This window comes from Pelodiscus sinensis, chromosome 3, assembly GCF_049634645.1.
Source record: "Pelodiscus sinensis isolate JC-2024 chromosome 3, ASM4963464v1, whole genome shotgun sequence".
Taxonomy (NCBI): Eukaryota; Metazoa; Chordata; order Testudines; family Trionychidae; genus Pelodiscus; species Pelodiscus sinensis.
Window position 1 is genome coordinate 163,446,352 of NC_134713.1, and position 27,552 is coordinate 163,473,903.

At 46.2% G+C, this 27,552-nt stretch overlaps 2 protein-coding genes and 1 pseudogene across 2 annotated transcripts in view; all 3 read right to left on the reverse strand.

Annotated features, from left to right (window-relative positions):
* The window catches only part of MSH2 (mutS homolog 2), a 92,015-nt gene extending 86,096 nt beyond the window's left edge, over positions 1-5,919 (reverse strand). The window contains exon 1 of the mRNA XM_075925390.1: positions 5,654-5,919. Within this exon, the coding sequence (XP_075781505.1) occupies positions 5,654-5,864 (211 nt within the window). The 5' untranslated portion in view covers positions 5,865-5,919. The remainder of the gene's footprint in view (positions 1-5,653) is intronic.
* Positions 5,920-8,423: 2,504 nt separating this feature from the next.
* LOC112546195 (U2 spliceosomal RNA) lies at positions 8,424-8,483 on the reverse strand (annotated as a pseudogene).
* Positions 8,484-11,038: 2,555 nt separating this feature from the next.
* On the reverse strand, positions 11,039-20,869 carry EPCAM (epithelial cell adhesion molecule). The gene is made up of 9 exons (XM_075925391.1): positions 20,732-20,869; positions 19,895-19,999; positions 19,165-19,408; positions 18,775-18,840; positions 16,463-16,526; positions 15,278-15,379; positions 14,830-15,024; positions 14,022-14,063; positions 11,039-11,918 (listed from the first exon to the last, which is right to left on the reverse strand). Exons 1-9 carry the CDS (start codon positions 20,808-20,810, stop codon positions 11,877-11,879), a joined length of 939 nt encoding a protein of 312 aa, XP_075781506.1. The 5' UTR covers positions 20,811-20,869; the 3' UTR covers positions 11,039-11,876.
* Positions 20,870-27,552: the final 6,683 nt, after the last annotated feature.

The window sequence follows — 27,552 nt, forward strand, 5'->3', positions numbered from 1 at the left end:
GAGCAGCACATGCGGCCATGGCTTGAAGTCCCACAAGCTCCAGTTCCCAGAGGTGCAAAACAGCACCAGCATGGAGTATGCAAGCGATCTTGGATCTCACTGAAGCGTAGGGAGAGGAATCCATTCTGTCCGAGCTCCGAACCAGCAGAAGAAATGCTGATATCTGTGAGGCCATGGTGGAGAAAGGATATTCCAGAGACTCCAAGCCGAGTTAAAATAAAGGAGCTAAGGCAGTCCTACCACAAAACAAAGGAGGCAAACAGACAGTTTGGTACATCGCCACAAATATGCCATTTCTATGACCAGCAATATACGATTCTAGGGGGAGGCACTCAACCAGCTTCCCAAGCCTGACCATGGAGTCCAACCAAGACACTCTTGGCCGCAGAGTGGAAAACAATATGATGGCAGCAGCGGAGAATGGGCAACTGGCGAGAGTCAAGAACTTTTTATCACTTTCAAACCAATCGCCTCCTACCAGGACATCTCACAGTGGAGTACTGATCCCAGGGAGGGCACTTCTGATGAGTTCACAATTTTTTTCTTACTACAAGTGGGTTAATGCAATTGGGTGAGATGTGCTGCACGCTCTAAGGCGTGAGGGGCCTGGAACAGCTTGTTAACGTGTTTGGAGATGGAGCAGGAATCCTCCCTGTATATCTCCATGAAACCCTCAGATAAGAACTCTGATCACTCTCAAAAAGTTTCTGGGGAGGCCAGCCTTATTCCACCCTCCACGGTAGGACACTTGCCCACACCAAGCCACCAGTAAATGGTCTGGTGTCAATGAACCACAAAAACATAGCAGCATAAAACCCAGGTTTCTGGTCACGCTCAATCAGCATCTGCTCCTTATCACTATGTTTGCCATGTGAGGTATCTGCCTTCTCTGAATCAATCTGGATGAAAAAGGAGTGGAAGCTATTGGCTATTGCTACTACTAGCATGGCTTCGGCTTCTGGCACCCCCTTCTGCCCTTTCCTCCTGCCTTCGGATTCCTGTGCGATAGGAAAATAGAACGCTCTCAGGAAGCCACATGAGCAGGACACAGAGGAAAGCTGCCCTGCCCCACTGGCATGACTATTCCCCAACTCTCACCCGTACAACTTTGCCCCTTAATGTGCCTGTCTGCCTCCAAACCACACGAGTCCAGATGCTCCTCTGAGAACTCTATGTACCTGCTGTACAATGGCTGCTTTAATGCAAAACGTTGGCCTTGTACAGACCGTATCTCTATTGTCTTTACAGAAACCTTTGGTGTATATTAATAGATTGAGGTTAGATTTAACACAATGTATCTCCTGCAACTTTTCATTACAGCGGGAACAGCAGGCAGTTTGCTGCATACTCCGCCACCTCCAGCAGCTGTCCCTCTCTCAGATCCGCAGGTGAAGACAGGTTTAAGGAGCAAGTGGAGTGGAAGAATATGCTCCTGGAGGAGATGTGGGTAGAGAAGCACGACAGGGTGGCAGAATGGCAGGAGAAGAGAGCATACAGGGAGTTGCAAGCGAGGCAACAGGAGACTATTTTTACCCCCCGACAGCAGTAATGGAACACCTAGCTGCATTCCTGGAGAAGAACCTCTCACTCCCCCTCAGAATGCACCCCATACAAAATAACTTTCCCTCCTCCCCCAGATCCATTGCCTCTACCCCCAGGGGTCCCAGAACATGGGGCAGGGGGAATTCTGGGGCAGCCTACATCTCCAGGACTTCAGGAGGCAAAAGGCTGTACGTCTTGTGACTAAGTCCCTCCCCCTTTGGGTTCCCATCATGGACTTCTTTTCTTTCCCCACTCTCTTCCTTAAATAAAAATGTATGATCTGTGAACAACAATCCTTATATTGCTTCTACCTCAGAAGTTGTTTGGGTGATTACTAGGGATATTAGATAGCAATTAACTGAATAGCCGTGTAACTGCAAAAAATATTATCAGTTATACGACTATTTGATAGTCCCCGGGGGCAACTCCCTGCGCAGATCAGCTCCCGCTTGCCACCCCATGCTGCTGCCTCTGATACAGAGGCAGCAGCACAGGGTGGAAGAAGCTCCCCATGACCATCCCACAGAGCCTGGACACGCTGGAGACAGAAGCTGGTCCATGGCAGCAGCCCTTGTCTGCAAGGGGTCCGGGCAAACAGAAGCTGCTCCGGCATCCTACAGAGCAACTTCTCCTGTCCTCCCCTGATGCTGCCTGTTAGAAGCTAGTTCCCCATTCCCGCCTGTTCCCTCCATCCCACACTGCTGCCCCGGATCCAGTGCTTATGGGAAACCCATCCTAAAAAGCTGGTTCCCCACACCACTGGCTCCAGCTCCCACTCCCCCCTCTCCTTTCTCTCTCGGATACAGGCCTAGGCTTATTGGTTAATTCTGTACTCAACTACTCGATGACATCCCAACGATTACAGGCAAGCACACTGAATACAGGGGCACCTCATTGAGAGAAATGTGCATGAGTCTCAAAAATGGCCATTCATAACACTGTTGTGTTCCCCACTCCAAACTGATTCCCAACTGACCGATAGCTGTTTGGCATTGCAAGCTTCCACAGGGCAACTGCCATGCACTTCTCCATAGTCACAGCAGGTTTCAGGTGTCTATGTGCTTCAGGGCAGTGGAAAGCCATTTGCAAAGTTCCAAAAATTACCTTGCACATTCAGAAGCATTGCAGCCCCTACTGATCATCCCATACCTGCAGCATTACATGATCCAACCAATCTGTGCTCGTCTCACAGCACTAGAACTGGCATTCCACTTTGTCAATAGAACTGAATGTCAGCTGTGGTTCCATTTCGCTCAACACACAGGCCTGCCTGTACAGCATGACCATGGCACCCTGAGACAGAGGAGTGTGATGGGGCGTGGTTACACCACACCCCCTTGGGGCTGCTTCCTGGTGTGTAAAAGCACTGACACTTGCCTCCTTACTCTCTGGGGCTACTCACCACTCTCCTGCTGGGCCAGGTCTCCTGGTCTCCCCCAGCCAAGGCAGAGCTGAGATCACACACACACTCCAGAAGAGCAATGCAGACACTGAATCATCTCAGGTGTGAGGAGAATGAAGTTTCAGGCACAGCAACCCGGAAACCCTTCTTTGGGGTGTCATGCCAGCCAAAGACAAAAAGCCTGAAACTTTGCATGTTAAATAGCCTTCCTTTTGAATGGGAATTCTTTCTTTCTACACTCTCCCCTTCCATGGAAAATTACCAGTCAGACCCCACCAACTGGAGTGGTCACATGTCTTCCTGTGACCAACCACTCCTTAGACTTCAAGGATAAAGGAGACTGTTTACAGGTAATTACACAGCCATTGAGGAATCCCTGCATTAGAAAGACCCCTGATGGCTTTCATTTGCAAATTTAAAACCATAAGCCATTTCTAACCCCATATTTCTAATATTACATACAAGAATGATACATACATCAAAATAAGATCTACAAATCCAGCAGATTGTGACATTAAAATTGATAGGTTACAAAAGGTATTTTGTCCAAAGACTTTTTTGTGTTACGTATATGTAACATGACGTATTTTGTCCAAAGTCGGCCTGGGAGACCAGGAGATCTGGCCCAGCAGGACAGGGTGGTGAGAAGCCCCAGAGAGCAAAGAGGCAAGGGTCAGTGGCTTTGCCCGCACACTAGGAAACACCCCCAATGGTTCTTCTGTGACTGCACCATCACAAGAGGCAGCAGCGTGGGGGTGGATGGAGCAGGCAACTCCATGGGATCCAGTGTTATTGGGGAGTAGGCTTAAAAGCCAGCTAGCTCCTCAAATGCAGTGGCTCCTACCTTCCCCCCTACTTGCTGCCTCTGATACTGAGAAAGCGGGGTAAGGGAGGGGGAGTTCAGGTAGTCATTAGCAGGGTTCGACAAATAATGTATTCTACTCGCCCGTGGCAAGTAGATTACAACCCGGAAGAGCCGGTGCAGCGTGATCACGAAATCGTGCGGCTGGCGAGCGGGGCTTGCCGCCTCTTGGCGAGCCCTGGTCATTAGGATTAACCAATAAGTCTGGGCTTATTGGTTAACTGTTTACATTACTATACGCTAACATCCGTAGATTCAACCTTATCTCGAGGATATGTCTACACTACAGGATAAAGTCAAATTAAGATATGGAACTTCAGTTATGTTAATTGCATAGCTTAAGTCGAAGTACTATAACTCAACTTTTGGTGCTGTCCGCACTGCGTAAAATCGAAGAGAGCATACTCTCCCTTGAACTTCCTTTACTCCTTGTTGAAGCAGGACTACCAGCAGAGACTGGAGTGCCCCTCTTGATTCAAATTAGAGTGACTTTACTAGACCAATTTGAATGCTGGAAGATAGACAGCAGGAGCTTTCATCTTCTCTGAAGTGTAGACATACCCATAGTGTAGACATGACCTTGACTGAACATAATTTAAAGCACCAGTCTTATTCCTTTAAGCAACCACACACAACACTTTCATTACTGAACACAAAGCAGCAATGAATTTCTTGCTCAGAGCAAGCCCAGGTACATTGGCACCCCATAATGCATTGTTCCCATTTCTCCAACTTATCTATTCTGTCCTGTATTTCTCATGTAAATGGGTGGTTTGCCATAGGCATAATCTGAGATGTCACTCAAAGTCATCAGAAGCCACGCATTACAGTTTTAGTAAAGAGGCTTACTCTGAAATATGGCAACTCCCTGTTAAACAGAGTAGCCTGAGGAGTACAATTCTGCATAATGTTGCTCTAACATAACTGCACTGTTGCAATGCTTGTTTGGTCCCCAATACTGACATAGTAAACATCTGGGCTACGTCTACACTGGCCCCTTTTTCGGAAGGGGCATGTTAATTTCAGCTAAATGTCCGCTTTTAGAAAAGCCGGAAAAGAACGTCTACACTGGCCCCGATCCTCCGGAAAAAGCGCCCTTTTCCGGAGGATCTTATTCCTTCTTTGAAGCGGCGGACATTTTTATTTAAATGCCGCGGGGGATATTTAAATCCCCCGCAGATTTCCCTATTACGATAGCTGAAATTAACATGCCCCTTCCGGAAAAGGGGCCAGTGTAGACGTAGCCCTGGAGATCTGTTAAAGCTTCCTAAGTCTTTATAGACGCATACCACCGTTACACATGCATGCAGAAGCAAGGTCACACTTTCTGCTCAGTCCCTCCAATGGTAAGCATGACCCCGAATCCCCAAGCAAAAATCTGGAGCCGTGACCGCTCCTGAGAAGGTTCTGGAGCACAGTGAAAGACAAACTTTATATATTTGTATTGTGTTTAAAAAAAAATTGTAAGCCACCTCGACTATTTTAAATAGAGAGGCGGGGTCAAAATATTTAAATAAATACACAAACAAACAAACTCCACGCCAGAGGCGAAGAGGGGCACGTTAGCTGCCGCGGCGCGCTGCAGGGAGGGAAGAGCTGCAGTACCAAAACAAGGGCGGCAACACAGGGGCGTGCGCAGGCTGCGCGACCGGGCCTGAGCTGGGACAAGGGGTCGCAGCACGAGGCAGGACGCTCTCCCCACACCCTTTCACCGGGCTAGGTTACCCTGTGAGCACCGCCAAGGCGGGAGACGCCGCTGCTGAGCCCAGCGCAGCCCCGCGTGCCCAAGCCCCGGGGCAGGCACCGTGCGCCCGGGCCCCCCGCCACCACGAGCCCCGCGCCCGTACCTGGGCCCCCGGCCAGCAGGCGGATGACGCCGCGGGTGCGGAAGAGCTCGCGGGCGGCCAGCAGCGCGTCCCCGCCATGCACCGTGTAGTGCTCGCCGCGCTCGAAGAAGCGCACGGTGGTGTCGGGCTTGTCGGGCAGCGCCAGCACCGCGCGCACGAACCCGCTGTCGGCGCCCGCGCCCTCCGGCCACAGCGACTCCCCCGACGCCATGCTGCAATCTCCCGCCGCCGCCACGCGGCCCAGCCAATCAGCGCGCGGCCGGCCGAAACGTCGCCCGCCGGCCGCGTTCTAGCCCCACCCATCGGCCCGTGGGGGCGGAGCGACGGCCGCGCTGCGAGCGGAGCGGTGGCGCTGGGCTTGCGGGGGAGCCGCTTGGGGCGCTATTCTTGGCACTACCTCCCCCTCCCCCAGCGTGGTTAGCGCCGGCCTCTCCGCTCCGCCACTCCGCAGCGCTGCCCCGGCCCTGCCTGCCCGAGAGCTGCTCGCTGGCCCAGCGCTGTGCGCGGCTCCCTGCTAGCTGAGAGCCCGTGGCCGTGCCCGCCGGACCCTTTCGTTCACGGCCCCCCCACCTACCCAGTACATACTGGAGACCTCAGCGCAACCCCGTTGCCTGTGGGGCGCCCATAGTGCCAAGCCCACGCGTACAAACATCAAGAGAGTTTTTAAAAAATCATTAGTGTTAAGCACTTTTGGTTTTGACTGAAGAACATAAGAATGGCCATGCTGACTCAGAAAAAGCTCCCTCTAGCCCAGTATCCCAGTATCCTGTCTGCCGACAGTGTCCAGTGCCAGATACCCCAGAAGGAATGAACACAACAGCTGATCATCAAGTGATCCTCCCCTGGCAGCCATTTCCAGCTTGTGACAAAGGAGTACGGGCACCATTCTTACCCATCCTGGCTAACAGCCATTGATGGGTCTATCTTCCATGAATTTATCTAGTTCTTTTTTGAACTCTTTTATTAAAGTCTTCATAATGATTGGTGAAGCAACAGGGCAGAGTTCTGTCTCTCTGACTATGTCTAGACTGCAGGCAGAGCTGTAACAAAAGTGGGGCACTCGCCCCAGGTGCAGTACAGTTAGGGGTGCAAAATTAAAAATTAGAAAGTTAAAATGTTATTTCATTTATATCTTTAGTGTCATCTATTTGCAATCTCAATATATGTGCAATTAATATGTGCAATGAATAAAATCAATACCAAAAAAATAAGAATGTTATCAATTTTTTGAGCAGGGGGGGTGCAGTTTATTAGCTTGCCCCAGGCGCAGAAAATCTTAGTTTGGCTCTGACTGCAGGCTTTTTTCGGAAGAAGCTTTTCTGGAAGAGTTCTTTGGGAAAAACTTCTTTCAAAAGAGAGTGTCTACTCAGCAAAAGCACAACAAAAAAGCGATGTGCTTTTTCATAAGATAGGGTAGTCTAGACTACATGCCTCTGGCAACAGAGGCATGTAGATTAGGCTACCAGACATAGGAAAATGAAGCGGCGCTTTAAATAATTAAATTAAATATTATTTAAATAATTAAAGATTTATAAAATATATCTTTATATGGCACTTTTTACAGAGATTAAAAAAATGCTTGCTCCCTAGCCTACAGATCTTATGCAAATGGAAAATGAAGATAATATATTTAATGTGTTGTAAAGCTGGATATGGTGATTAGAATCTTTTAATATAGGTGGGTTTTTAAAAAAGGAAACAAAACTATTTTCCTAAACTAGGAAAAAAGCACAGAAAGTGCTAAAATGAAGGAAATCTGATATTTTGATCTCTCATCTTTCAGATATGTTTCTACAGCAAACAGCTCTCCCAGCATTTCTACCACCTCCCTAAGTATCCCATTCTAGGGCTTCACCACCTTCCTAGCAAAATAGTTTTCCCTCATATCCAACCTAGACATACCCCACTGCAACTTGAGACCATTTCTTCCCATTCTATGTCACAACTGAGACCAGCCTCCCTTCATCCTCTCTGGAACCCTCCTTTAGGTAGTTGAAGGCTGCTATCAAATCCCCCCTCACTCTTCTCCTCTGTAGACTAAACAAGCCCAAATCCCACAACCTCTCTTCAGAAGTCATGTGCTCCAGCCCTCTAATAATTTATGTTGCCCTCTGTTGGACTTTCTCCAATGCATCCACATCCTTTTTGTAATGGGGGGCTCAGAATTGGATGCAATACTCCAGATGTGGCCTCACCAGTGCCAAATAAAGGGGAATAATCACTTCCCTGGATCTGTTGGCAGTGCTCCTACCAGTTCGCCAATGTGCTGTTTGCCGCCTTAGCTACAAGGGCACACTGTTGACTCATATCCAGCTTCTCATCCACTGTAATCCCTAGTTCCTTTTTTGTAGACCTGCTCCTTAGCCAGTTACAGCCTGTAACAGTACTTGGGATTCTTCCGTCCCAAGTGTAAGACTCTGCACTTATCCTTGTTGAACTTCATCAGATTTCTTTTGGCCCAATCCTCCAATTTGTCTAGGTCACTCTGGACCCTCTGAGTCCAGCATATCTACCTCTTCCCCAGCTTGGTATCATCTGCAAACTTGCTGAGAATGTAATCCATCCTTTCAATCAGAGCATTAATAAAGATCTTGAGCAAAACCAGTCCTGAAGCAACCTGTGGCACTCCAACAGCTACCTACGGTCAACCAGACACCAAGTTGTAGATCACTACCCGACGGTCTAGCCAGCTTTCTATCCGCCTTACAGTCTGTTTTTCCAATGCATATTTCTTTAACTTGCTGACAAGAATACTGTGGGAGACCGTATCAAAGGCTTTGCTAACATCAAGGTACTACACTTGATCTTAGCCAAAAGGCCGAGAAGCGATCACATCCACTACCTTCCCCATATCTAGAGAGCCAGTTACCTCATCGTAAAAGGCAATCAGATTGGTCAGGCATGACTTGCCCTTGGTGAATCCATGTTAACTATTCCTGATCACTTTCCTCTCTTGCAAGTGCTTCAAAATGGTTTCCCTGAGTATCCCCTCCACTATTGTTCCAGGGTCTGACGTGAAGCTGACCAGTCTATAGTCTCCCAGATTCTCCTTTTTTTTTTTTTTTTAAAGCTAGGTTCCAGTCACCTGGGACCTCCCATGATTGCCACAAGTTTTCAAAGATAATGGCTAATGGCTCTGTAATCACATCAGACAACTCCCTCAGCACCTTTGGATGAGTTAGATCTGGCCCCATGGATTTGTATATGTCCAACTTTTCTAAATAGTTGAAACTGTACAGCTAGTGTGTGTAAACAAGCCCTTAGAAAACAAAGTTACACAGACTTCATTATGTGACCATTGGAACAGATCTTTGCACTACCACAGCATTAACTCTTGTACAGTATAATTAGCAAACAAAAACTAAGCTTAGTGGCTGTTAAGGCTTTGCATGATTATTTCCATGCTTTTAAGGATGGCCTGCTGCAACCTTAACAGTGACTTCTTGTCTTTATATTAATCAACAGAGTGGCACCTCTAAATATCAGAGGATTTGATGTTTTCCAAATGGGTTTCACTTCTGTTTAGTAGTGAGCAATAGAAATGGGAGATCAGGTATCCTGTGTTTTATCCCTGGCTCTAGATGACCTCTTGAGGCAAGAATAGGCAATTTTTTATGGGAGGGCCAATCCAAGATTTTGGTAAGTGGTCAAGGACTGCCCTTTTCTATAGAATGAGGGTCCGCGATAGAGATTGGGTACAGAAGACAGCTCAGAATAGAAGACTGGGTGCAGAAGAGAGTGTGGGGTCAGAGTTTGGGTCAAGGAAGGGATTGTGACCTGGGACAGGGTATTGGGGTGCAGGAGAGGATTCTGACTTGGGGGAAAGGTGAAGTAGGGGGTACAAGGTCTGGGAGTGAGTTGTGACCTGAAGCAGGGGGAGCTGGGTTGCAGAAAATGTGGGTGGTGACCAGGGCAGGGAATTGGGGTGCAGGATCCAGGAGGGTTTATGGTGCAGGAGAGGATTCTGCTCTGGAGTATAGAAGTGGTACGTAGTCTGGGAAGGATTTGTGACCTGGGGGATGAGGAGGAAGGATGTAGAAGGTTTGGGTGGTGACCTGGGGTATTGGGATGCAGGGTCCACAAAAGAATTCTGGCCTTATGGAGAGGTGTGGGATCTGGATGTTGTGGCCTGAGGGAAGGAAATGTATAGGATTTAGGTGGTGAGCTGAACAGAGGATTGGGGGAAGGGAGGAGCTGGGGTGCCAAAGGCAGGCACTGGCCAGGAGGCACTTGCAGAGGCAGCTCCCAGATAGCAGCCCAGCGGGACCCTGAGGCAGGCTCTCTCCCTGCCACAATGCAGCTCCAAGCTGCTCCCTCCATGTGCAGCTCTGTGGAAGGAGGTGGAAGACCACCAATGTGACCCATGATGATTGGCCCGGGGGCAGGGGTAGTGTGTGAAGTCTCCTCCCCTTCCTCCTCCTCCCCCCCCCCCCCAAACAAGGGGCATGCAGCTTACCTTCTACCAATAGGACAGCGAGTGCAGGATTGCAAACATGCTGCTGCACAGCTCTGCTAAGAAGGTGGGTAGGACAAATTCTTTCTGCATGCTCTAAGTTCTGGGAATTTAAGTACTCATCCCCAAAAACCAAAGCTATACATACATTTACTGTGTTGGTAAACAACATGAATAACCAGGTAGTCTTTGATATAACGTATCCATTTAAAACAAACATGGCATAACAGTTCCTCTCATGACTGCAACAAGCATGTCAGAAAACAAAAGCTTAAACATTTTGGCTGTGTCTAGACTGGCAAGTTTTTCCGCAAAAGCAGCTGCTTTTGCAGAAAAACTTGCCAACTGTCTACACTGGCCACTTGAATTTCTGCAAGAACACGGACGATCTCATGTAAGAAATCAGTGCTTCTTGCGGAAATACTATGCTGCTCCCGTTCGGGCAAAAGTCCTTTTGCACAAAAGCTTTTGCGCAAAAGAGCCAGTGTAGACAGCTCAGATTTGTTTTGCGCAAAAAAGCCCCGATCGTGAAAATGGCGATCAGGGCTTTTTTTGCGCAAAAGCACGTCTAGTTTGGCCACAGATGCTTTTGCGGAAAACGTCCGTGCCAATCTAGACACTCTTTTCCGCAAGTGCTTTTAATGGAAAACTTTTCCGTCAAAAGAATTTGCGGAAAATCATGCCAGTCTAGACGTAGTCTTTGTGTCTAGGCAGAAAGAGAACTAGTCAATATAGTAAGGATGTTTAGGTGGCTCATAAGATATGGTACTTGAATTTCTATGGGAAGAGGATATCACATTTATGTCTGAATTGCTTAATTTCTTCTGTAGATATTTTTGCAGGGGAGCAAAGAGGATAGTACCGAGTGCAACTTGATTAAACTAGACTGCCTGAATAATATCAAATCAGTATAATGAAGAGGGAGCTGTCAATTTGTTTTCAAAATTTTATTAATTCAAGTAATAAAAAAAAAGTTACAGCAAGTTTATCAAAGACCACGTACATACAAACATCCTTAAAAACAAAGCCATATTCAATTGTACACAAGCCCAATAGCTATAGAACTCTGAATCTTTCCTATATCCTAACAAGGCCAGCTTCCAAAAAGTATATTTAGATTGATTTTTCATTATTTGTAATAGGAAGCTTGAGACAGATGTATATACTCTGACAAGCAAGTTACTGCAATTCTTATGCAGTTCAGCTCAATATAATCTCTTGGGCTATGTCTACGCCACAGGATAAGGTCGAATTAAGAATGCAACTTCAGCGACATTAATTGCATAGCTGAAGTCTAAGTACCTTAACTTGATTTTTGGCACTGTCCACACTGCAGGAAGTCGAAGGGAGCACACTCTTCCTTCGACTTCCCTTACTCCTCATGGAAGCAGGACTACCTGCATCAACAGGAGTGCCCCTCTCAGTTCGAATTAGTGTGTCTTGACTAGACCCACTAATTCAAAACACTGGAAGATTGACAGCGGCAGCTTCGATAGTCTCTGTAGTGCAGACATACCCTTGGAGAGTAAGCCAGCTCCCAAATTATACTTGTACCTCTCTCTCCCACTCCCTCTAGACAGGGTAAATACTAATACCAATGTTGCCAATCTACGCTCATTAGAATTAGAGAGATCACTAAGTTACATTTTTCTCCCCCCCGCCCCCCCCACTGTAGACCACTGACAGAAAAATTTAAATCTACACTTCTGGTCTTGCTTCACTTCCATGTGCCTTCTTGGTAATTCATGATTTGTTTTCTATTAACTTCAGTTATGGGTTTAATTCTCTTTGCATTTCATTCATTTCCTTTATCTGGTGAGAAAGGAAGAAGAGAATATTAATGGTACAGATGTTGGAAGCAGTGTTCCTTCTAAGCTGCACAGCTTCATAGGTAATTAGAGGGAACACTGGTTGGAAGACAGTTTACCCCCTTAAAAGATGCTGGGGTGAGGGAGATGATGGCAATCACTGTTCTCCTATTAGCTCTGCTATTGCGCCAAGACACCCAGTCGTAGCCAGCCATTTTCATCCCATGATTGCATAATTCAAGGCTAGAGTTTGGCATGCATGGGCAAAGGCATAGGGCCTTGCTTCACTAAGCCAAATAGAAAATAAAATCCTCATCCTGAAAATATTTACTCATGGGCTTAACTTTGCAGCATCTACGAACACTATACAAAATTATGAACAAGCTTAACGCAGTAACTGGGAACTGAATGCCAGGGCATACATGATTGCGCTTAGTGCACCAAATGTGTATTATCTCAGCTCATGTAAGAGGTCTGTTACGGTGCTAGACAAATTTTGGAAGAGGGAGGGGTAAATAAAAAAGGAAGAGATTTGAATGAGACAAACGCATAGATCGGGGATGAGGAACCTACGGCTTGCCTCTATCAGACCTTCAAAGCTTAGGGCTCTTCCCCTTTCCTCGGACCAGATCCCATGTTCCACACCTGCATCCTACCTCTTGCCCAGATGCTACATTCTGGCAGCTCCCTCCTGTACACTTTGGCCTTATCCCAGAGCCTGCGCCCCTCACAAGGTCTATTAACACTGGGCCCCCAGAAGCCAGCCGTTGGCGGGGTGGAGGGAACCCCAAGCCTTGAAGCTTGAGGCAATTGAGCTAGTAGGAGAATGGGGACTGACTGCCACCACCTCCCCAAGTGGCCTTAAGGAGCTGGAATATGAGACAGACGAGGAGAATGCTTCTTTTCCCTCCTCGAGGTCCAGATCAGTGAGGTGTTGGGTTTTTTTTTTTTTTTGGCTTGCTTGCTTACTTACTTGTGTGGCCTCCAAATGACTTCTCTGTGGGTGTATGGTACCCAGCCCCAAAAAGGTTCCCCTCCCCAGACATTGCCTTGTTTCAAACTATGGCTTATCTAGTCTAGTGTGGTGCTGCTGCTTCTACTGCTTTAACATCAGAATTGTAGGCTTGCCAGGGCTAGTTCAAGGAACCCAAAGGTTGAATTAGGGACATTAAAATCCCACTGAGTTAGTTAATATTTAACTAGTTAAGTTTAAGAGTGATGCCTACTGGGCAACCAGTTAACCATTCACATCCCTAGTTTGAATTAGTTCTTAGCTTCTGCTGTCTGCCAAGCAAAAGTGATATGCTCTATGCCTCTCGGGGCCTCTTAATTTTCCTCTCTGCATCAGACTACCCCTCGTGCCAAGTGAATTACTTGTATAATGAAAATCCTATGATATTAGAAAATGATGCACCTCAAAACAGTGTATTCTAGGGATGTAATAGCTTATGGGTTAATGCTCTAGACTACTTTATCAGAGGCAGCAGCACAGGTCGACAAGGAGTCAGTCTGCAAGAGGAGCTGGTTTTTAAACTTGTTCCCCTTGCAGACCAGCTCCTGCCTGGCACCCCGGGCTGCTGCTGGTCCGGCCCCTGGGGAACAGACTAGACGACTAATCAATACTTCATGAGGTTACTCGATTATTCAATTAACCGATATTTAACATCCCCAGTGTAGACCCCCAGATGCAAACGAGAATGATACTTGCACTTTCCCTTTCCTCTTAACTTCCTGACAGCAATAGGAAGGGGAAGAACAAGCAGTGTCCTGGTATGAACCGGGGGAGACTTCAACCCTCCTGCCCCCCTCCCTCTGGTCCCTGCCCTGAGCCCTGCATAGCAACTCCTGAACACCCCCCCACCACCTTCCCAAGCTCTCCAACCCCCTACCTTGGGTCTCTCCCCACCCCATGCTTAAATTCATCACACCTACCCCTCAACCTCCTGCCCTGAAGGCTCCCTAGCAGGAGGGTGGATTGTGGTATGACAGCAACTCAAAGAAATGCAAGTTACTTTCACCCCCGCAAAAAATCTTGGTGACATCCCACATAGTTAGCTTTCATAAAAGTCTGTATCTAATACAGTGTTTTGAGTCCTTTAGAACTTACCTCAGTCTTCTCATACTTCCCCCTCCTTCTCCTAGTGATAACCTGTTTAAAAGAAACAAAAACACACACACCCTAGGTTAGACAGTTAAAGCACCATAATTCAGAGTTAAGCTTCATGCCTGTTCAGCGTTTAAGTATTTCACATCCTTAAGTCCTTAGCTATGTCTAGACTTCGGAGTTTTTCCCGGGATACCAGACATATCCCAGAAAAAAAAAAATCCACCGCATCCAGGGAATGCGTCTGCTCTTCCAAATTTTGTGCAGAAGAGCAGATGTGCCCTTTCGGCAGCCCTGTCGAAATGAGGAAGAAGGGCTTTTCCGAAAAAAATGGAGATTTTTCCAAAATGTGGCTCACTGTAGAAGGGCCAAATTTTGAGAAAGCCTCTTCTAACAAAACTAGAGGAAAAAAAAAATGTATGCAAATTGCGGAATGCACTTTGCCACTTTTTAATCGGAAAGTCCAGACGTAGCCCCAAACGTAGGAGGAAGAAAAGTTTCTGCTATTCACTTACTACATTAGGCTGGCCCAAACTTATGTACTGTGGATTTTTTTTTTTTTTTTTTTGGAATGTACACATGAGAACAAAGACTATCTGCCTTGCCTATTCCAGGGCACAGCAACCAATCAAATCTTAATATGCCTCTTCACCCTTCCCCTTCTGTACAACAGGTCCACTCCTTTGCATGTCCCTTTCCCTTCTCCAGTGTCTGATTGGTGGTGGGAGGAAGAGCCCCCGGAGCTCAAGGCAGAGAATGGTTTAGAATGCAGGCACAAAAAGTGTACCAATTTCTTTTCATCTAAACTTACCAAAACAATAATTCCAGCAACAATTGCCAGTACTACCACTACAATGACTGCAATAACACCAGCGGTCAGACGTTTCATGGAGAACTCTGGAGGCTTTTCATCAACATAGTAGATTAGAGTTTGATCAAGTTTCAGAGGTTCTTCACTGACATTAATAACTAGTGGATTAGTCACAAGTAGAGAGTCACCTTTGACCTGTGGGAGGTTGAAGAAACACTTATTAGCATCATGCTCTTATGCATTAATCCATATAAACAACATTGGATACAGCTCAAATTATTGGCCAGTAGACTTGAATAAAGTTGTTAAAAGTCACTGTTTTGGAAGTATTAATGCACTTCCCTTTTGGAGAGAGAATGGAGAAATTCCAACTCTAAAATTTAATCAGATTTAGGCACTGCATACTCTTCAGTCTTTACTTTAATCAATTGACTGATTACATTCTTACATCTTTTTCAAAGTAGTAAGCCACATCAGCTATATCCACGTCCTGGGAAGACTTCTGGGAAACATTTTGCTTCAGTTCAATAATGATTAAAGGTTTTTCATACTGTGAAAAGAAGAGTAGTATTACGGTTATCACTTCCTTGTAAGCAACTAGACAGTAATTCCATATTCTGCTTTTTAATATTATTGATGAGTTTTATAGGTGGAAATACCAAAACACACTAAATGCTTCTTAACTTACATCTGAACCATGCAGTGGTTACGTATATGGTGGTAGGCAGAATTTTAGAATTTTTTCGGAGAGTGTATGTGATTAGAATTTGCCTCAACCTTTACTCTATTTTTTTTTCAATTAAAAAGTGACCAAAATGTTGAGCTGCTCATGAAAAGACTGGCAGAACAAGATTCAAATGAAAGGGAAGTGTCTCAAAGACATCCTTGAGCAGAAGATTCCTCGAAACAAGGCACCTCCCCCTTATTGGAGAGAGAATGAAGAAAAAATTTTTTGACAGTCTAATGTAGATGTAGGCACTGGAGACTAGGGATGTAAAATCCCATTTAGTTAGTTAACCGCTTAAACGTTAAGGGCTGCTCCAGCCCAACACAGAGCTGCCAGCTCCCAGCCCACGCAGGACTGCGGCTTCCAGCCTCAAGTGGGGCTGCGAGAGCTGCTGCCACTTTCAGGGCCACTTCTGCATGAGGCTGCCAGCTCCCATTAAGGATAATGCTTACCAGGTATCCAGTTAACCATTAACATCCCTATCCCAGACAGCCCCCCTCTCTCTCCCGCCTGCAGCTGGGCTGGAAGGGACTGCCAGCCCCTCTCCTGGGGAGAGGGCTCAAGAGCCAACAGTGAAGCCTCCCCAGAAGCAGGGCCAGCAGCCCTTGCAAGCCTCACTCCAAGAGGCTTCGTTGCAGGTGCTACAGAATCAAACTAGAGCTTCATATAGTAGTTACACACGCTGCAGACTTTGCAATGATTTTTGGCAATTACATTTTAAAAAAACCAACACCACATTTTTACATCAACTGCATACCCCTCAGTTTCTACTTTAGTCAACTGAATGACTATAATACAATGCCTCCATCCCTTCTATTCAACCCTAAACAAAACTAAGCCCTTAGTCTTAAAATATTACATTGATTTCCAGACCCATTTCTAAGAAAAAAGAAGTACACCTCTTACCACAACATCATGTATATACTTTGGTTCCAACAAGTAACGTCGTCTAAATTCATTTTTGATGGTTCTGCAGGAAGATACAATATTAAAATGGAGCAACTCTAGACACTCCCCCAAACATATTGGAGAAAGCGCCCTGTAGGAAGAATTATATACAACCTATAACAATTGCTCCAAGGCAATTGGCGCTTTCATGGGAGTTTATCAAAGCATTTTGAAAGCCAAATCAAAACTAATGGAGTCAGGTATTGTGATGCTTGCAATATTACACTTCCTCTGCCCCCCTTTAAACCTTAGCCTAGTCTTAAGCAATATGACAGATTTAAGCTATGTCTGCACTGGGAAGTGCTGTCTACATGCAAATCACCAAGACTGAAAACCAGTTTTTCTGCATCCCATTGTTGACATTTCATGACCACATTGCTAGCACCCTGATAACAGGTAAGGCCAAAGCAGTGTGGGTAAGCGGCCCACAGTGCAGTGTTGTGGGAAGGCAGAGTTCATCCCTGCACTTCTTGGGATTTCCTCATAGCTCTGTGGGCTCTCTGTGCTGAAGAATGTCAAAGCAGCATGCCTCCAGCCCTCCCTCTGTAGCAGCAGTCTGCCTGCAGCTGTGTTCCTAGCAGGGCGGATCAGAAGCATTAATGATTTGTTCTGAAAACTGAGCAGCTCACTCAGCAGTCAGATACTTCCCAGAACTATGAAAAGGGAAGGGCACATGTCAGGAGGGAAGTGGAGATCACAAAACACTGAGTACAGCCATCAGGGCAGACAAGTGGGATACTGGCAGAAGCCAGTTCTCTCAACACAAACAGTTTTTGTCAACAATAAAGGGAGGAGAAAGACAAGTCTCTTGCAGGGTTGGAAATGTAGTCACCAAAACAGGGTGTTTCACCAGACAAAAGTCACACTGCAATGTAAACACTCAGGCTACAGCTACACTGCCTTTTTTGGTGGAAACTCATTTGCATATCTTCTTCCCAATTCTTTTTGCATAAGAGGTTTTGTCAATAAAAAGCCCCATGTAGACAGGGCCATTTGTTGGGAAAAAAACCCTTTTTCGTAAGATCCCATATTGCTCAAAAATTGAGATTTCCAGGAACTTGCAAAAAACCTCCCTTTTTCTCAACAAATGGCCCCATCTACATGAGGCTTTTTATCAGCAAATCCTCTTCTGCAAAAAGAATGGGAAGATATACAAATGAGTGCACCATTTGAATATCCTCTTATGCAAAAAAAGGTAGTGTAGTCGTAGCCTCGCTGTTTTGTTGCCAAAGACAGTTTTTGGTGACAAAACATGCCAGTGTAGACAAGCCCTTAGTCTTACAGTTCTAGCGCTCACAGTTGCCAGGAAGAGTAGGCTGGTGGGACATAAGTAACTCAAAAGCTCAAACCAGACAGTCACTTATTTTTGATGTCCTTACTAAAAATTCTTAGATTTGGCAATACTGTATTTCACTTAATTTAAACTAAGGCTGTCAAGTGATTGATTTAATCATGAAATTTTAAAAAATTGCTAGTAATTGCAATTTAACAATGCAATTAAGACAATACAATTTACTGTTGTTTTCTTCATTTAATACAATGCTCCCTTTAATTTTTTTATTATAGATATTTGCACTGTAAAAAAAAGTAAATTGAATATTCCTCATACCATTTTCCATTAAAATACAACTTAAGCATATTTATTTTGTTAAATAATGTAAAACTTTAGAGCCTACAAATACACTCAGTTTCTACTACTTGTTCAGCTAATGATAAAATTGTTCACATTTATGCCAGATAATGCTGCCCACTTCTTATTTACAAGATCATCTGAAAGCGAGAAGAGGCATTCAAATGGCACTTTAAGCCATCATTGCAAGGTATGTATGTGTAAGATATGCTAAACATCTGTATGTCCCTTCATGCCACCACGCTGATGATGGGAGTTAAAAAAATAGAAATTAAATTTGTTACTTGGTGAAGAAGTGTATGTTTCCTGCTCCATAGTTTTACCAGCCTATATTTAATGTTACAGCAATGCCAAATGATGACCTGAGTCCCAGATTTCAGAGATTAAACTGGTATTTGAAAATGTAGGAAAGCATCATGACAACATAATGGGTCAGATCAAAGGTTCATCTACATTTAAAGTGATAATCTATTATAAGAATGATTAACAATTAGTCACAACATTCTCACCAAAAGCAGTCATTTTGTTTTGAGTTAAACACTTGAATTGACTGCCCTTCTTTAATGTACAAGTGAGAAATAGACATCCCCTACTGCATACTATAGCACAGATATCAGAAATTTTATTGTGATGCACTTACTCCTTCAACTGAGAAACATCCACATCTTTACTTCTCTCACCATGTTGTGTTTCAATGAGGATCCAGCTAAAATATAGAAGTTAGAGCAAATATTTCAAATATCTACAAAATCAGGTGTGCCAACGTATTAAAATATTTTGCGTACTCATGTTAAGGTCAATGATAGCTGATATTTATTTTTAGAGATTGTGATGGGAAAAGAAACTTCTTTCCACCACCCCTGCACACACTGACATTTTAAATGAAGTATCAAAACTGGTTAAGTTCTTAGGAGTCAAGAATACTGGATTTATGGTTCACATATACACTAAGTTCTCCCTTATGTGCAAAATACAGTGAGCAAATCACATGCTATCACATTGTTATGCCATATTCTATTGCAAGACTGACCTTGTTCTGACTAGCTCACTGCACTGCAGGTCTGCGTCACTCTTTTCAGTTCTTCTTACTCCAGCAGTGTTCACACACCAGCAGGAGGTTCCATTGCACTGCCTAGCCTTGAATTTGCCACTGTTTTCACAGTCAGGATCATAAATTCCATCATTGTCAACATATGCATGCTTTGGTCTCTCCCGACGACCAGACTTCTTTAAGGCAGCCATTTCTGCCTTCATCAGCAGACATTTTGAAGTCACTATGAAGTTAAAAAAAGTTGAATCTTGAAACTTACCAAAACCATTGGTTCAAAACATCAGTTTTTTGGTTTGCTTAGAAAGTAGAATGAGGTTATATTAAAAAGGCAGCAATTGTAAAGCTGCTAAAAGGAAACCTTACCAAAAAAAGTACTCCATGAAATGCCTCACCAGGGAACAGAGGACAAGGATGAAAAAGAATGGACATATATATGTAGATTTGAATGAGAACTTATTTAGCTATGAAAACAAATTTGACTAGGAGCATGAGAACATGTCCAAGTCAGAAACAGAGTTAGGAAGAAGCTTTCCCTAAGGGAGAGTTACTCCTTGAGTGCCATTTTGTGGCTTCTGCACTGTTCCCTGAAGCAGTCAGCACCGATCATTGACAAAGCAGTCCAGTGGCCAAATCTAAGAAGATATTTGCCACCTGAAAAGATAACCATAAGCAGCTGTCCACCAAATCAATTTGAGAAGGTCATACTTACGTGTCTGACAGTTGACTAAGACTTGAGAGCCAAAGGATGTACACTGACAGGTGCCAGAACTCATACTGCAGTTGGTTGTGCGTTTGTTTGTTGCACAGCTACAAGCTAAAAGAGATTTTAAAAAAGAATCTCTGAGTATGTGAGCCTTAAAAGAGGAAAAGGGGGGGGGGAGGAGAAGGGCACACACATGGCCAACCTACCTATTTTAGCAGCTTGCCATTTGGTGAACCTGAGCAGATTTAACCCATACATCTTCAGGGTATGGCACACTGTCCCATGCACTGGCACTAAGACCACTTAGAGAGAGCACATCTCTGGGGCAATCTCAGCTATTAGCCAGCTGGCTTTTAGCTCATGTGGTACAGGCTCATACATGGAGCCCCAGAGGTCCCAGCTTTGATGCCCATGGGGCTATCAGCATTACCAAGACAAAGCTCATTGCAGTGACTAACACCAGGCCAAATGGGGAACATGGGATCAGGAACTGGAAAGCAGAACTTTGGAGTTTGAGGCCGCAAGCTCCATGCCAGCTGCCGAGCCGGCCCCCAGCAGATGCCTTTGTCTGTCCCCAGACCGCCACGGAGGAAGCGCTCTGCGCAGCCTCTTCACAGCCCAGCCACTGGGGGCTCTCTCGAGCTCGCATGGCGGAGTCGCTTGCGGGCAGGGTGGGGCAGCTGGGAGCAGGACAGGGGCTCCCACCCAGCTTCCTCCAGCCAGCGGCTCCGTCTGCCCCCCGCCCAGCAAGGAGAGCCCGCGTGAAGCGCCGCGCCGCGCGGGAGAGGCCGCTTTGGGGCGCGGGGCCGGACCCACAGAGCGGCGCCTCGGTCCCGTACTCACCCTGATCGTCCTGAGCCCAGCACACGGCGGCGAGGGCCGCCAGCAGCAGCAGCAGCGTGGCCCCGCGGAGGAGCTCCATGGCGCGCGGGGAGAGCGGAGCGCTTGGCCCTGTCGGCTGCGGGGAGAGCGGAGCGCTTGGCCCTGTCGGCTGCGGGAGAGCGGAGCGCTGCGTGCACGTCGGGGAACCGCTCCCAGTCGCTCTGAGCCGCCCGACTGGTTCCGCAGGTAGTGGCCTGGCCAGGCGCCGCCCCTCTCCAGTTACACCCACCTGCGGGCAGGGCGCGCAAGCCCCGCGGCCCCTGGCGAAACTGAGTGAGTCACTGGGCGGGCGCAGCCTCACCTGGGCGCCCTGGGGCGGTGACCATACATAGCCTCTTCCGGGAGAAGGGGGCGAGGCGGAGAAGGGCGCCGCCGGGGGCTGCAGTGCGGGATCCTTGGGGCGGGGCACGGCTCTAGGTGAGCTGAGTACGTGCCAATAGACTGACTACATGGCCGAGGGCGCTGTACGTTGGGAAAGGAGGCGGGATCGGCCGGGGAAGGGCGAGTTGAGGCAAGGGGACGCGAGAGGAGAGAAGGGCAAGGTGCGGGGCGAGGAGGCAGGGATAGGCAGCTGGAGGAAATAGGGAGCGTCACGAATGACAAGAGGACACGACCTTCACTTCGTTGACTCTTATGACCTTCTGTATTCCAGACGAGAAGAAACTGTTACTCATCCTGGAGAAATCCCCGCTCGCTGACGTCTCTTGGTTTCCAGGTGTGGGGAAGTTGTCACTTTTCTATGACTACTTCGCTAGTGAGATACACAGGAGTGAAAGCCACTGCAATTTCTTACGGGCACTGTGGTATTGCAACCATCTCTTGAGGGGCTCAGCGCAAGGGGCTGGAGGGTTCCTGGGCACAGGGGTGGCTGGGGGACTCGGCACTCTTGCAGAGCTGGTCCTTGGGGTGGGGGCATTCCCGTTGACCAGGAACCCCTCTGGCACCCAAACTCCCTTCCAGAGCTTACATCTAGCCAGGGGCTGCTCTGCTGCCTCTTGCCCTGGCCCCATTTCATTCCTTCTCCAAAGTGCTGCCCCCCACCCTGCTTTTTCCTGACTCTGTTCTGCCTCATTCCAGCTCTTCCACCAAGTGCCCATCCCTGCCCCACCTCCTCCCTTAACTCTGAATGCTTCAAAACAACTCTTTGTTGCAGGTGGGAGGCACTGGTAGGGAGGAAAGGGGAGCAGTCAGCTAGCAGGCTGCTGGCAGATGAGAGGCAGTGATGGAGAAGGGGGATTTTGGCTCCAGGTAGGGGCTGAGCACCTGCTAATTTTTCCCTGTGGATGCTATAGGTGATGCACCCCACATCCCAAGCCCCTACTCTACTCCTGAACCTTCCAGCACCAGCCTGGAGCCCCCTACTCCATCCCAAGCCTCTCATTTCCAGCCCCATCTCTGAGCCCATACCCCCAGCCAGAGCCTGCACCCCAACCCCCTGCCTGAGCCTGGAACCCCCTCCTGCATCATGAAACTCATTTCTGGCCTCACCCCAAAGTTGCACCTCACTTTCTCATGATGGCTGAACTTCCCTCTTTTTTTTTTTTTTTTTCTTCCCCTTAGCTGTTGGAATTCAAGGTGTTCTTTGGGAGAGGGAGGTCAGAAAGCAGGAGCAGAAGTGTCCTGTAACCTTTACCAGTGTTTCTGAACCAGTGGTACAAGTCTGGGGGGTACGTCAACACAACTGAAATTTGGAGAAAACTGAATTTTTGTTTTAAGTTTTACGCCACTTTATTATTTTTGAACTTTTTACACCCACAAATTTTTACACCCACCTGCCTACCCACCTGTTTAAACAAATGTGTTGCAATGGTAGGAAAAGAATGTGTGTGTCTGAAAACTGTAGGTACTGGGGGTACTTAATTTTTTTAAAGGGGGCTCTTTATAAAAAAAAAAAGGTTGAGAAACACTGCTTTAAACCAGCATCTTTGAGCAGGGGGCTTTTATAAATCTCCCCAGGAGGAACACAAAAAAAATTTAAAGGTAAGTACACTCCTGGATCAAACTAAATTTCCCCTTCTGAGAGTTGGGAGGGAGGGAGAGGAGAGAAAGCTATGACAGGAACCAAGGAGCTCCTTCTCTGGAAAAATCAGGGGGCATTAAAGAGGAGGCTTTCACCTCAGAATAGGAAAGGTCTCGTGTGTGGAAGCAGGCTCTTTGCTGGGCAGGCCTCTCGCGCGTATTGCCATCCAAGCAAAAGGTCAACTTCCCCTTGATGAAAACCCTTACACTATGTAACTTAAAGGTTAGCGACGAACAGGAACCAAAACCAGACCTAAAAAGTTCTTGTAAAGTTCATGCCGTTTGTGCTGACTGTGCCATGCCCAATAAGGCAGAAAAGGAAAAACAGGAAACCATCTCACCCCCTTACCCCGTCACTTAGCAGACAGGGTCTGCTAGCCTATCACAAAAAGTGCGCAAAAGCTCTCTATAAAACAGCTACCCCTCCTATATCAAATTGAGGAATCCCGAATAAACATTGGATGGCGGAATATGAGCCAGGTCCGAGGACTGATCACCCAAGGGCCACCTCCCGCTCACCGAACCAAACGAGTTCCTGTAGAGCGTAACGTATACCAAACATAACAAATACCAAATATGTTGTTGTTGTAGTTTGTGTGTCTGTTAAATGTAAGTATTGTTATCTGAAATTGTTTAGAGGTATTGTTAAGTAGTAGTGTTAAAAGTTTTAGATAAATGATTAGTCTTATAAGTAAGACTGATGTAAATGTAACTGTTAATAATCCCTAGTCCCTTGTTAACAACTATTGGGATTTAGAGAAACCTCAAAGAATTTTCTTCACTGTATTGCATTTTGCTTTTTGGACATTCTAATAATTATTTAGTGCCTACGTATGTAAGAAATTGATAAAATCATAATTTATACGTAGAAGCCCTTTAATAAAAGTTTAAAAGATATTTAGTAATAGTTTGCCTGTTTCTGCGCCTTCCTGGGACTAGCCACATTTCCGAACCTTTTACTTTAAACCACATCGTGTACTAGGGCAGCCATTCAGTAGGGCTGCGTCTAGACTGGCAAGTTTTTCCGCAAAAGCACCTGCTTTTGCGGAAAAACTTGCCAGCTGTCTACACTGGCCGCTTGAATTTCCGCAAGTACACTGACGATCTCATGTAAGGTTGTCAGTGTTCTTGCGGAAATGCTATGCTGCTCCCGTTCGGGCAAAAGCCCTCTTGCGCTAATGCTTTTGCGCAAGAGGGCCAGTGTAGACAACGCGGTATTGTTTTGCACAAAAAAGCCCCGATCTCGAAAATGGCGATTGGGGCTTTCTTGCATAAAACCACGTCTAGATTGGCACGGACGCTTTTCCACAAAAAATGCTTTTGCGGAAAAGCGGCCGTGCCAATCTAGATGCTCTTTTCCACAAATGCTTTTAACGGAAAAACTTTTCCGTTAAAAGCATTTGCGGAAAATCATGCCAGTCTAGATGTAGCCTAGGTGTCCCACATTACACAGTGAGACAGGGGAGAAGGGGGCCATGCACTAGGGACCCTTATGGGACATGAGGAGAATAGGAATACCTTTCAGACAATTGTCTCTTTTCTCAGCACTGTTTCTCACTCTGTATGCAGGTCAAATGATTCGTGGAGGTGAATGAACTTTTGGGCATCAGTGCAACTGTGAGTGGTACCCTGACTCCTGCAAATCCTACGGCTGAGCAGCAGCATCCCAAAAGTTGTCTTGCATGAAAATGAGGTGGACTGGAGGATAGGGCAATGGGGTAGGCAGAATGTTTCTGCAGCCAGCCATTGGTTCTGATTTAGTCCACATTTCAAATGCAGCAGCAGTGTCCAGGCTTACTAGCCATGCAGGCAGTGCCACAGGCCAGGTGGTACGGCCAGGGGCAGCCAGCAAGCTGTGCCACCTGCTTGTCAATGGCAGGAAGAGGAAGAAAGGTGCCTTCCTGCCACACAGCAGGGATGGTCTCTGAAAAGTGAAAAACAATGCAAAGTATGCACCTCCAAAGAGCATCCAGCATTTGCCGCCTGCATGGCCAGCCTCTTTTTTTCCCTCTGATGATTTGGACAAATTATTTTGGGGGAGGCCCAACCTTTTACATGTGCTATTCATGGGTATTTTTTTTCACTCCTCAGGCCTTCTTTATATACAATAAGGAAGTGTGGTGGGAGAAGCGAGGGAAAAGAAATGCACAATTCCTTTTCCTTTTGCAAGCTGCTACTATTATGTATTAATAGCAAATATTTACATTATGGTAATGCAGAGATCAAGATTTAAATGTGTTATTTGTAAGTTTAAAAAAAAACCTTTCAAAAATCTGTATAGAAAGTTAAGCTTTGTTTGAATGAAAGTGTTTTTCTCTCAAACACAAATCATTCTTCCCTGTTTAAAGGAAGACAGCTAGCTATCCACACAATTTTTCTTAAGAAAAACTAACAACTGAAGCAATAGTGTCTCTTACAAGAGATATATTGTCAACAAGCAAGACTTCCCTTTTAAAAGAAAGGTATTTTACTGGTTCTAAGTGTTCATGGTGTATGGTTCAGGTTTGAAATATTTCTTTTAAACTATACATTTGCCAGGGGTTATTATATAATAGAAAATGTTTGCCAACAAGGGATGTTAGCGTATAGCCAGTTAAACAACTTTATTGGTTAATCCAAACGACTAAACACAACCTCCCCAACACTTGCTGCCTCTGTGTCAGGGCAGCAAGGTGTGGGGGGAGGTAGGAGCTGGTGCCCACAAAGCTGCCTACCCCTCCTGCTGCCTCTGATAAAAAGACAGTAGAGTGGGGCGGAGGGGGACAGGTAGGAGCTGGTGCTGAGGGAGAGCTGTTTAAAAAGCTGGCTCCCCATGAGCACCAGCTCCGTGGAGCCGCCTGTCCCCTGCATTGCTGCCTCTCAGAGGCAGTAGTGTGGGGCAGAGGCAGGCAAGATGCCAGCATGGCCTCTGTCTGCAGGGAAATCGGGTCCCCCCTCCCCTCCCCCCCACACACAGATAGGGGCTGTTACTGACCCTGCACTGCTGCCTTTTTGTATCAGAGGCAGTAGGTGGGAGCTGATTTTTAAACTGGTTCCCCTCATGTACCAGCTCTACCTGCCACTCCACATTGCTGCCACTGTATTAGAGGCAGTGGCCTGGGATGGCAGGGGGCTCCCTGAGAGTGGTGCCAGGAGCACACTGGGTGCCAGCCCTGCCTCCGGGGAGCATTTTAGTAACTTTGTTACTGATAAAAATCGTTGCAGTTGCATAATTACTAAAATGTGATAGCTAATTGCCCTATTGCCAACTTTTTTTTCCTAAAGGAAAATTGAAAAATTGGTTGGTCTCTTTAATTTGACTTTCTTGTTGATGGCAGAAACTTTTCACCTCTAAATGAACAATTTAGACAGGCATCATAATTGGATTGCCTGACAAATCTGCCCCAATGATATATGTTACAGAATCTGCATCAAAACTGTGAATGAGATCTCCAGTAACACTGGCTCCGGTTTCAGTCAATCTCATAAGAACATAACGGCCGTACTGGGTCAGACCAAAGGTCCATCTAGCCCAGTATCCTGTCTACTAACAGTGGCCAGCACCAGGTGCCCCAGAGAGGGTGGACCGAAGACAATGATCAAGCGATTTGTCTCCTGCCGTCCCTCTCCAGCCTCTGACAGACAGAGGCCAAGGACACCATTTTATCCCCTGGCTAATAGCCTTTTATGGACCTAACCTCCATGAAATTATCTAGCTTCTCTTTAAACTCTATTATAGTCTTAGCCTTCACAGCCTCCTCTGGCAAGGAGTTCCACAGGTTGACTACACGCTGTGTGAAGAAGAACTTTCTTTTATTAGTTTTAAACCTGCTACTCATTAATTTCATTTGGTGTCCTCTAGTTCTTCTATTTAGGGAACTAATAAATAACTTTTCTTTATCGGCCCTCTCCACACCACTCATGATTTTATATACCTCTATCATATCCCCCCTCAGTCTCCTCTTTTCTAAACTGAAAAGTCCCAGTCGCTTTAACCTCTCCTCATATAGGACCCGTTCCAAACCCCTAATAATTTTGGTTGCCCTTTTCTGAACCCTTTCCAAGGCCAAAATATCTTTTTTGAGGTGAGGAGACCACATCTGTACACAGTATTAAAGATGTGAGCGTACCATAGTTTAATACAGGGGCAGTAAGATATTCTGGGACTTATTTTCTATCCCTTTCCTAATAATTCCTAGCATCCTATTTGCCTTTTTGACCGCCGCTGCACACTGTGTGGAAGTTTTCAGAGAACTGTCCACGATAAATCCAAGATCTTTTCTGATTTGTCGTAGCCAAATTAGCCCCCATCATACTGTACGTATAGTTGGGGTTATTTTTCCCGATGTGCATTACTTTACACTTATCCACATTAAATTTCATTTGCCATTTTGTTGCCCAATCACTCAGTTTGGTGAGATTTTTTTGGAGTCCCTCACAGTCTGCTTCTGTCTTGACTATCCTAAACAGTTTGGTATCATCCGCAAACTTTACTACCTCGCTGCTTACCCCTGTCTCCAGATCATTTATGAATAAGTTGAAAAGGATTGGTCCCAGGACTGACCCTTGGGGTACACCACTAGTTACCCCTCTCCAATCTGAAAATTTACCATTTATTCCTACCCTTTGTTTTCTTTTAACCAGTTCTCAATCCAAGAAAGGACCTTCCCTCTTATCCCATGGCCATGTAATTTACACAAGAGCCTTAGGTGAGGGACCTTGTCAAAGGCTCTCTGAAAATCTAAGTATACTATATCTACTGTATCCCCCTTGTCCGCATGTTT

Bases quoted from the DNA above. Each gene is read 5' to 3' on its own strand.
- EPCAM (XM_075925391.1), bottom strand. From the start codon at position 20,810: ATGGAGCTCCTCCGCGGGGCCACGCTGCTGCTGCTGCTGGCGGCCCTC. The intron at 20,000-20,731 runs GTGAGTACGGGA...AATCTCTTTTAG, and splicing joins CTGGGCTCAGGACGATCAGG to CTTGTAGCTGTGCAACAAAC. The intron at 14,064-14,829 runs GTAAGTTTAGAT...TCTTTTAAACAG, and splicing joins TTGCTGGAATTATTGTTTTG to GTTATCACTAGGAGAAGGAG.